Below are 11188 nucleotides of genomic sequence, written 5' to 3' on the forward strand. Positions count from 1 at the left end.
ATCCTTGGTATCAAAGTTAAAAAGGATAGTGGGGATTTTACATTAAGTCAATCACACTATGTTGAGAGTGTGATAAATAAATTCAAACATTTGAATATTAAGGAGCCTAACACTCCCATAGATCCAAATATTAAATTAATAAAAAATGAAGTTAGAGCAATTGCACAAATAGAATACGTAAGTGCAATTGGAAGTCTTATGTACGCATCACAATGTACAAGACCTGATGTAGCATTTGCTGTATGTAAACTAAGTAGGTTTACTAGCAATCCAAGTTCAGAACATTGGAAGACCATCGGTAGGGTTCTTGGTTACCTAAAGAAAACCAAAAATCTTGAGCTACAATATACAAAATTTCCTAAAATCTTAGAAGAATATACTGATACAAGTTGAATATCGAGTGCAGGAGAGAATAAATCTACTTCAAGTTGAATATTCACTCTTGGAGGAGGTACAGTTTCTTGAAAATCTAAGAAATAAACTTGTATTACTCATTCAACTATGGAATCAAAGTTTGTAGCATTAGCCGAAACCGGGAAAGAAGCTGAGTGGCTAAGAGATTTATTATATGAAATACCTTTAGATATAAAGGATATTTCTTCTATACCTATCTTGTGTGATAGTCAAGCCACTCTAGCTCGAGCATATAACAAAATATATAATGGAAAGTCTAGACACATGAGTCTAAGACACGAGTATGTAAGGAAATTAATCAAACATGGAATAATTTCTCTTACATTTGTTAAGTCTAGTGAAAACTTAGCAAATCCATTTACGAAACCTCTCACAAAAGAGTTAGTGAGATCAACATTAAGTAAAATGGGATTAAAACTCCTCAAATAGATCCACCAATAACTGCAACCTCACCAAAATATACTAAACTAGTATATATATAGGTTCAAGAGGTAGCAACAAGTTATTCGATAAATGAATAGATTCAACACTATTAATAAATATCTAATACTATCTTTGAAAAATAGTGTTGGTTGTTACTGTTAGAAGGATGAGTTAAAATAAACTCTTAATGAAGTTTAGTACGAAATACAAGTATACGTAAAAGTAACAAAGATACTATAAGAACTTCACCTATGTGAACTTCGAGGTGGTGCCGCTTCATTAAAGAGTTGGAGTTTTCTCTCTTTAAAAGTTCAATGAAATAGGATTAATGCAAGGCCATATTAATACTAAGCGAGTTAGAAGAACCAATGAAAATCATAACACTTGTGTGTGTGATTTCATCGATATTGTCACAAAGAATAATTGGTTCAAGACACACTAGCCACTTGAAATTCTGATAATACTTTATGAGATTTACACTATGAATAGATTCAATTCAAAAGATATCTAATTCTTGTGCATAAGTGTTGATATTTGATTATGTGATTAAAATAGATTTTGAACAAGTGGGGGATTATTGGAAATTTATTGTTCAAAAAAAAGGGGGGCGGTCGCATGAGGCCCTCCCGAGACTGGGAGGGTAGCAATGCTATAACCATGCGACCGCATGGGTATAGCCCATGCAATCACATGGTTATCAAAACTAACCGCTAGATTAGTTTTTTTTATCGTTTTTTATTTGAAATTGGTGGCTTTTAATCCTTGTTTTGCACCACTTCGTGAAAAACTTGCCAAGGCCTATAAATAGGTGATCCAAGTGCAAGAAATATATATTGAGTTCCATTAAAATTTATCCCCAAATATACTTCCAATATTGAAAAAATTTATTACATAATTCTTCCATTTTCACTTGTTCATTGTGAAGAAACACCTTTGCTTTTTGGTGTTCTTCTTATCAAGGCTTGTTTAATCTTACAAACTATTTGCCGGAAATCCTTAAAAAGCATTGGAAAGGAGGCAAGTAACATATAAGGAAAGCGAGATTAATTTCGTGTTCAAGCCTTCATTGATATACTTTTATAATTTTCTTCTCCATTGCCATTATTTTCAACATTTGCTTCCCCAGAAAAAGGATCTAATGGGTCTTTACTGGTTAATAGAACACCCAAGATTACCCCAAAGCTAAACACATCACTCTTATCTGTATACCTAGTGCAAATTATAATAAAGATAAATAAATTTTCAGAAATAAAATAAAAGACTACAGTGAAAATGCCCTATCTTTTCTCCTCCAATGCAAGGATACAAATGCCTTATCTTCGAGAATCAAGATGAAATTAATTTTTATCTATGTGATGCCTTCTATTTTAACTTTTCTTTAGTGCTTAAAGCACTCTTAGTTTCCAGTAGAGTACAATAATTTTAATTGATACAGAGAAGCAAAAAAAAATTGCCTCTCATCTAGCTTTTTATAAAGATCATGCTATCAATTAAGATTCCTCTGTATATATTGACAGGTCAAGATAATAATTGTTGAAGAAGTGCAGATAATGAAAACTGATGGGAGACTAGCAGAAAAACCAATTATCGATTTGAATTCGGTTTTTTTTTTTTTCTTTTAACTTATAAAGTAACCATCACCTCTAATCAAGCTAGATAAACCAAGTGCATCAAAGGCCATAATAGAACCCAACAACTGAAACTAACAAACATGAATATGCTAAACGAATGATGATGAACAATTGTTCTAAATTTCAGACTAAACTATTAACCTATAATGTACATTAAAGTAGAACAAACCAATTGTCGTAGTTATATCTAAATTTCAATACCCGTCATTCTGAGAGCACTCTGGAGCACTGTAGCCTGAAGCAGCTCTAAAAACATTGGGAATAATCATAGCCAAGCCATAATCTGCTAACCTTGGTTCAAATCGTGAGTCCAACATCACATTTGAGGGCTTCAAGTTGCAATGCAATCTTCTTGGATCACAAGTGAAATGAAGATACTGCAGCTCCTAAACTATCCAACTGCAATTCGACACGTAATTCCCAATTAAATTGGAATTGATTTTCCCTTACTCTTCTCATTACATCTTCAAGACTATCAGTTGGGGCATAATCAGTAATCAAATAATACCTGCGGGATTGATGAATATAAGCCCTCAAACTCATCAAATTCCTATGCCTTAAGCTAGCAAGAATTTCGAGCTCCTGCTGTATCGTTTTCTCGACTGACTGACTCTGAGCTTCAATAGAAACATTCTCAAACGGCTCGAGCTGCTTGACTGCAACAATGAGGCCATTGTCCAGTACAGTCTTGTTGTACTTCCCATTGGGACTTGATCCTAGCAACTGGGTTTCATTTGCAAGAGCTGATTGTAAAGTCTCGGCAGGAATTTTGGGAGAAAACACAACAGGGCCTTTAAGATTTGGGCTCCTGTTAATGCATCTGATAAAGCACCTTATTAGAAATGCAGCGAAAACCGCAAAAAATCAATCCTGCTATGACTCCAAACAAAATGCTCAGAGAAATTCTCCTAAGCCTATTCTTGAATTCTGGAGGCTCAGATTGTCATGGAGGGTCACTGTGGAGGGAGACATTCTTGCTGATCTTTTCTAAGCATTGCACAGAGATAATGTTGAAGCAGAAAATAAGTAACAAGACTTGCTTTAGGGCTTTACTGCTACTCGTCTTGTAAAAGTGCCTCTTCTTCTCCATAGAAAGCAGAATCCTTGATGTCGAGCGTAACCTCAAATTACTCAAAATTTTAACATCCAGATGAAGAGTAAATTTCTTGAGCTGAAAAAGGCCAACCTTTAAGCTCCAAATAAGGCTTGAAATTACACGAATTGAGGTTGAGAATGAAAATCATATAATGGCGTCGGAAAATCTTCAAGAGGAAGAGAAGTGGAATCATTTCTGTATCACACATTCTAACGTTTCCACAAGAATATCACCTCAAATCTTCACCATTTATCTCCGAAATATTTGCCCCTTCGAATCGAGAGTAGAAATAAAGAAAAGAAGGAAAAATGTAGAACCCCACCAAATCCAAATTGAAAATTCCAAAGATCCGTTCAAATACGCATAAACCAGCGGCCCCGATAACTCTTGTTTCTCACAAAGGTAATTAGGATGCCACGTTCTTTTTTCTTTCAATGTTACTGTATAAAAAGTTATTATCTTCTATTTTTTAATATTTTTATCCTTACTTAACCATTGATTGTGCAGATAGTCCTTCCGTCCATTCAACCCAAAAAAATCAATTTTACCACAGTATTAAAGGACGGAATGGTAACTTACTATTTATCACATCAAACTATCAAAATAATTAAAGAATAAAATGATTTTCCTGTCAGCCTCAGCCAAAATTCAACCCAAACCAAAATCATTATACTCGTCTCTCACCATTGATGCCAAAGCAAATTGCCGACGATTGCCAATGCCGCCTACTCCCATACACGCACGTAACCATATCGCCACCAGCACCTATATTCATTTTTCCAAAAAATAAAAATAGGTAAAAAAATCCAAAGCAAATTACCAACACCCATATTCATTCTCCTATTTCTAAATGCTACAAGTTAATCATTCCATTATCGTTTCCGTTGCAACTCTTAATCCCTTTCATTTGCAAATGGAAAAACAGGCGTCAAATGCATCCGTCGTGGCCGTGGAATCTAGTGCTTAGTGGTCAAATGCATAAAACAGCGTTAAACATGTGAAAACTAAAGTAAAATAATTGTGGGCCCCCTATTGTGAGAGAAGTATTATCTAGGGTGTCAACCCCGGATGTACAAATAGCGAAGTCTTTTTCAAATTGTATTTGTTTGTGGGTGATTAATTTGGAAGAAATGATTTTTTCATTATTCGGCGAGCTAAAAATCTCAAGTTCATTGGGAATTTTTTGAAAATTTCATGATATACACGGGTTAGAAAAATTTGGGTAAAGGCATTAGGAATTGGGGATATGGATGGCGATTTGAGGTGGAGGGTGTGGTGATTGTAGTGCGATTGTGGGTGTTAACACTGACTATCGCCTGTGATTTGTGTTAGCTCCGGTGGTGAGATTGATAGAATGATTTTGGTTTGGGTTGGTTTGTGGGTGGGTGGGTGGAGGTGATAAAGAAAAAAATCAATTTTTTTTAATTTTTAATTATAAAATTTAATTATTTTGATAGTTTAATGATATAAATATAGAGTCACCATTTGACCCTTTAAAAATGTGGTCAAATTGAATTTTTTGGTTCACTAAAGGAGAAATTGGCAGAAAATGAATGGAAGAACTATTTGCACAACCAAAGGTGTAATTAAGGTGAAAATACTTAAAAATAAAAAATAAAAATATTTTGTACAATAATATTGAAAGATATGAATGTTACAGGTTAATTACCCTTGGAACATTACGTGGTAGTTATCCTTCTCACAAATAATATGATTGGTTGGCATACACGCACACGTAGCCGATGTGGAATAAGTTTGGTCATTGATTTGATTAGAGAGAGAGAGAGAGAGAGATGTAGATTTGGCCTTGCTTTTGGCATTGGGGACTGCAACGAAAAATTTGCCAAAATTGTGGCTTGTGTTGGCAAATTATTACAATAATGAAATGTTCCCACCACTTTTTCAAATTTGAATGTTTTGTTTGAATCTTCTGAACAATCGAATCAATCATTTCTCATCCAATCCGTTATTGGATGCAATTAAGCTATTCATCCAGACTTGCAAATAGGGTAAAATACAGGATTTTAAAATAAAGAATGACGTCAGCTAAATTTTTGGAGGGAAGGCCAAATCTTTCTTTCTAGTGGTCCTTGTCCAACCAAATTACACGTCCATTTCTAACCTATTTCTGAGACAGAGTTTCCCCAAATTGACAAAGTTCAATACTTTGGTTTTGTGGTAGAAATTCTCGTCGATTTTGCTACTTTCGAGTTTCGGCAATGTGAAAGGAGAGCCGCCCAATTTTTTTTTTTGCAATTTTTCTTATCCACTGAAGCCCAACGTTAAGGAGCTTGTTGTTGTGGTCGAGTGAAGATATTGGGAAGATATTCCTTTCATTTTTGCTACTTCCGATTTTGTGGTAGATATTCCCGTCGATTTTGCTACTTTCGAGTTTCGGCAACATGAAAGGAGAGCCGCCCAATTTTTTTTTTAATTGTTCTTGTCCGCCAAAGCCCAACGTTCAGGAGCTTCTTGTTGTGGTCGAGTGAAGATATTGGGAAGATATTCCTTTCATTTTTCCTACTTCCGGCAAGGTGGAAGGAAAGCCACACTATACGGGTGAAGATCTTCCATTTTTGCATATTTGAAGGTAGCTTTATTCATCTAAATATGTTCTTTAACTGGAAAAAGTGCCATTACATCTACTGTTATAATTTAGAGGGTTTATCTAGACTGGATGAAAATAGTGATTAACATCGAATATCCTTCTCGTTATGAATATAAATTGTTTCTTGGTAAAGCAGCCTGATACGTTAGCGTGAATGCAACTGGCGTGAATAGATTGATTAGCCTGAGGTAAAACATTAGCGTGAATGTATTTACCACATTCTTTATCTTCAGCAACTAGCATGTTTTGATTAATTATGAAAACAGTTCATAGTTTAACAAGCATGGGTGCCCCAAAGATTTGAACCTGTAATTTATGAACATAAAATTCTTCGTATGTTAAATAGATTGATTTTCTATCGTACAATAGATAGTTGTTGTATATGTTCACTGAACATGAATGGTGTTTTTTTTCACAGCGTAATAAAGTATGGATTTGAATGTGTAAGACAAGCAGGACGATGTTTTAGTGCAATCTAATAATGTTGAGTTGCTGGAGTCCGGGAACGTAGTGGAAGGTGTAACATCAGGCGGAGATGGTGTAATTGTGCCCGAAGTGGGTATGTTGTTTAAAAGTGAAGTAGATATGTATGATTTCTACAAGAAATATGCTTATGCGGTGGGTTTTTCAGTTAAGAAAAGGAATTCAAAAAAAGGAGACGGTGGAGTTGTGAGATACATGACGTTGACATGTAGTCGTGAAGGCGGAATAATCAGTAATAGTAGCGGTTCTTTGAAGCCGCAACTCACAGTTAAAATGGGTTGTAAGGCTAGGATATCTGGATCTTCCGGTATTTTTGGAAATTGGAGAATTAATGCAGTAAATCTCGACCATAATCATGAAACAAGTCCTTCTAAATCCAGGTTATATAGGTGCAACAAGCACTTGAGTGCACATGTGAAACAACAGCTTCAAGTGAATGATTTAGCGGGAATCCCATTGCATAAAAGTTACAACTCTATTGTTGTAGAAGCAGATGAATATGAAAACATGACATGTATTGAAAAAGATTGCCGTAACTACATAGAACAAGTAAGGCGTTTAAGACTTGGAAAAAGAGATGCTGCAGCAATTCAAACCTACTTTTCAAAAATGCAAGCACAGAGCCCTGGATTTTACTTTAGTATGGATTTGGACGACAAGTCGCGACTCGGAAATGTATTTTGGGCAGATAATCGGTGTAGGCAGGCATACAAGGAGTTCGGTGATGTCGTTACGTTTGATACCACTTATCTAACTAACGAGTATGAGATGTCGTTCACCCCTTTTGTTGGAGTAAATCATCATAGACAATCAACACTGCTTGGATGTGGTTTGGTATCCAGTGAAGACACAGATACTTTTATATGGTTATTTAGGACTTGGCTTCAATGCATACACTATCATGCTCCACATGGTATAATTACCGATCAAGATAGAGCAATGCAAAATGCAATTCAGGTTGTTTTTTCAAATACGAAACACAGATGGTGTTTGTGGCACATTTTAAAGAAGTTGCCGGAGAAACTTGGCTACCACGTGGATAAAGGTTCCATATTTGGGGCTATACATGGTTTGGTATATGATTTACAGTCTACTGGGAAATTCGAAGTCGGTTGGAAAACAATGATTGACACATATGAGTTGCATGATAATGATTGGTTATCTGGATTGTACAAGAATAGAGGGCGTTGGGTTCCATACTTCTTCAAAATCACTTTCTGGGCAGGTATGTCTACTACACAAAAAAGTGAAAGTATGAATGCATTCTTCGACGGTTACGTGCATTCAAAAACCTCGTTGAAGCAGTTTGTCCAACAATACGAACGTGCTCTTAGGAATAAAGTTGAAAAGGAATTTCAAGCTGATTTTAAGTCATTCTCGCAGATGGTACCTTGTGCGACACAATTTGAAATGGAGCAACAATATCAATCAATTTACACCATCTCAAAATTTCGTGAAGTTCAAGCCAAATTCACGGGGAAGGTGTATTGTGACATCCAATCCACTTCGAAAGATAGTTCCAAAGTGATGTACGAAGTACGAGACACTATTATGTGTGAGGGCCATCGGAGGAAACAAGACGTATACCGTGTCTTATGAGAGAGATGAATGTGAAATTATTTGTAGCTGTCACTTGTTCGAGTTTCGGGAAATACTTTGCAGACATGCTATCACAGTGCTAGCACTAAATGACGTCACACATATTACGGACAAGTAAATACTGAGGAGATGGAGGAGAGATGTGCGTAGAGCACACACGAGGGTTGCTGTAAACTACAATGGGTTGGTTAGTACTCCAGCTCAAATGAGATATGAAGAGATGTCTACTGGTTTTGCGCAGCTAGCAAACCTTGTTGCAGATGATGAAAGGCGTTCACTTGCAATAATAAAGTGGATAAAATGTCAATGCGAAGAGCTTACGTCTACAAAATCGAGTATTGGAAGTAAGGTCGCAGCGCAAAACACTGTTCAGGTCCTCAATCAGTGCACTGATGTGGCAAATAGTACGAGTGTTAGCATATTGGATCCGAAGTTGACTTGAAGAAAGGGAGCGCCAAAGAAACTTAGAAGAAAAAGCCCGTTGGAGATTGTATCAAAGAAAGCGGAAGTATGCTTTATTCTTTGATTGTATTTTGCTCAGTTGTTTTGAATTAAGATCAAAAATAACTTTGTTGCACATGCAGTCCGGTTCGAAGTCAGCCACTTGTAAGAGATCGACAAAGAGCAACACTAGTATGCTTGATGGAGGATTTGACGTCCAGCTTCATCAAGCACAACTCCATGCTGACGCCGTTCCATATTTGTCCAACTCCATGTTGACGCCAAACTCCCTTCCACAATATTCCATTCCCACGCCATTCACCTATCACAGCACGTACCATCTGCAAACGTTATGTATAATTCGCAAGGTATAAAGTTATGTCTTTGATGTAAATTGAAAAATCATTTTCTCATGATTGCTTTATTTAACGTTGACAATGTATTTTATTGTAAGTCAAAATATGTTGTTTCACTATCCAAGCTTACCGAACGAAGGTGGAAGAGGCATTTGAGTGGGTTGTTTCACAATGTTATTGATTTTTTGGTGTACTCGTAGATATATTATTATATAACAGTAGTCATAAAGGAAAATGAATTGTAGTTTTTCTTGGCTTTATATCCTGAAGCTAAGGCATGGTGCTTTTTTTTTTTTGGTCAATGGCAAAAATCTCATAATGTGCCACCATGGTATTGTTGCTGTTCATTCTTGTTTTCTGACATTGCGTCTTTGCTATTTTAAGAATTTGACCTCTTCTTCTAGATATGGAGGATTTCTTTTAGCTGGTCATATCCTGTTTCCCTATTAATGCAACAACAATTGCAAGGGTTAAAACTAGAGAGATATATCAGTCCTGTAGAGAAAGAACTTGCTGGTGCAGAGACAACATGCTGGTGCATCAGCTGTAGTAAGCAAGCTGCCATTGGTTCAGAGGCTGTTGTCAAAGTTACTGGTTGTTTTAGTCGCTTATTGCTGGGAGGAATTCAATGAAGATGATTGGAATTTTGTTTTAATTCGGTCAAGATTTTGTTGCTGAAAGTTGCTGAAAATGTGAATGAATTTGTACAACATAGCTCTTATGGTTGTCGAAAATTTTTTATTAGCTTTTCTTTTAATTCCTTTGGTTAGATGTATGCTGAATTTTACCAGAGAACTAACTGGTTATGGAAAATGTATGCTGATTTGTACAAGCTAAATGTTGAATTGTTCTCTAATTCATTTGGTTACCTTCCATTATAACATAAAACCATGCAACTGACTTTAGCACATTGTTTATAGCTTCTTATATCTAGTAAGCTAGCATCTAATATTCAAGTGAAAACATATGACAGGAAAAGAGCAGCATGTTGAACCCAATAATGACCAGCATGTATCATAATGAAAGGCCAGTATGTTGAAAGGCCAACATGTTTAGAGCTAGCATCTGATAATGACTACTGAAATATCAAAATGAAAAGCCAGCATGTTGAACCCAAACAGCAAAATGTAGTCACAATGTTAAAACAGGAAATAGCATTACAACATGTTTTTACGTCCATAGTAGTCATATATGTGCAAATCTATCTCATGTTACTTGTTCCATAACTATCTAGTAAACAAACTAGTCGTTTCCCTTTTGCATTGCCTTCCACGCTAACTTTTTCCACCCGAATCCTCACGTCCACCGAAATTTGGAGGTGTTCTTCGTCGTTTATTCGAATTTGAGATTGGAAAGTACGGGACAAGTCTTCAAGTATTTCATTCTTCACATGGTTAATCAAGTTTGCACTACTATGTCCAGATGGACCGCTGGAGTACTCTTTGACAACCCACTCCCAAAAGCCGCAGTTGTTACTGCAACGAAGGAATAATTTTCCTTTGTTCTTATTCTCCTTCTCCACCACAAAACATTTCTCAAATCCTTGTTGACATCGTTTGCACTGATGTTTCTTTATACAATCGGCAAAGAAGTGATCTTTAGCTCTACAACTGTGACATATTCCAAAATTCCTTCCAAGCATTCTGAGATGGGAATCAACCACCAACAACGAAGATGAAGTCAATAACAACGATATACAACAATAATATGTACTATGTCAACACAACATGATCACAAATATACTGGCCATAACAATGACTGCCACAAGTTGCAGGGCAACTTCTCAATACGGCGAAAACTGTGAATTAACCACATTTACAAAGAAAATCTTCTATAGAAAACTGAATTTATAAAAATGAGCATTTCGTAGGACATTGTCAAGTGATGAAACGATAACAATGACTCTTCCTTCTATGAATTACTGTAATATCATGGAAGTTGCAATTTTCACTAAACACTATCAATTTTCACAAAATTCGTCGAGTTTTGATCATACGAGTCCCCAATTCATTTCATTTCACATATATTCCTCCAATCCTATCAACCCCATTTACCCCAATAGGCACATAACAACTTCCTGTAAGCAAGAATTTATGAAATACAGAACATTGTACCTAAGCAAAGCTGAAAAAATGGA

General features: G+C 36.0%; 2 protein-coding genes across 2 annotated transcripts; one reads left to right on the forward strand and one right to left on the reverse strand.

Moving 5' to 3' along the window:
- Positions 1-1892: 1892 nt before the first annotated feature.
- LOC111395260 (inactive leucine-rich repeat receptor-like protein kinase CORYNE) lies at positions 1893-4339 on the reverse strand. Its single transcript, XM_023021245.1, has 5 exons — positions 4238-4339; positions 3500-3639; positions 2919-3276; positions 2670-2797; positions 1893-2046 (listed from the first exon to the last, which is right to left on the reverse strand). Exons 1-5 carry the CDS (start codon positions 4337-4339, stop codon positions 1893-1895), a joined length of 882 nt encoding a protein of 293 aa, XP_022877013.1.
- A 471-nt stretch (positions 4340-4810) lies between these two features.
- Positions 4811-8254, forward strand: LOC111395261 (protein FAR1-RELATED SEQUENCE 5-like). Its single transcript, XM_023021246.1, has 5 exons — positions 4811-4839; positions 4897-4959; positions 6030-6123; positions 6224-6299; positions 6621-8254. The coding sequence occupies exons 1-5, from the start codon at positions 4811-4813 to the stop codon at positions 8252-8254; spliced, it is 1896 nt and encodes a 631-aa protein (XP_022877014.1).
- Positions 8255-11188: the final 2934 nt, after the last annotated feature.

Source organism: Olea europaea, chromosome 6, assembly GCF_002742605.1.
Source record: "Olea europaea var. sylvestris chromosome 6, O_europaea_v1, whole genome shotgun sequence".
NCBI lineage: Eukaryota > Viridiplantae > Streptophyta > Magnoliopsida > Lamiales > Oleaceae > Olea > Olea europaea.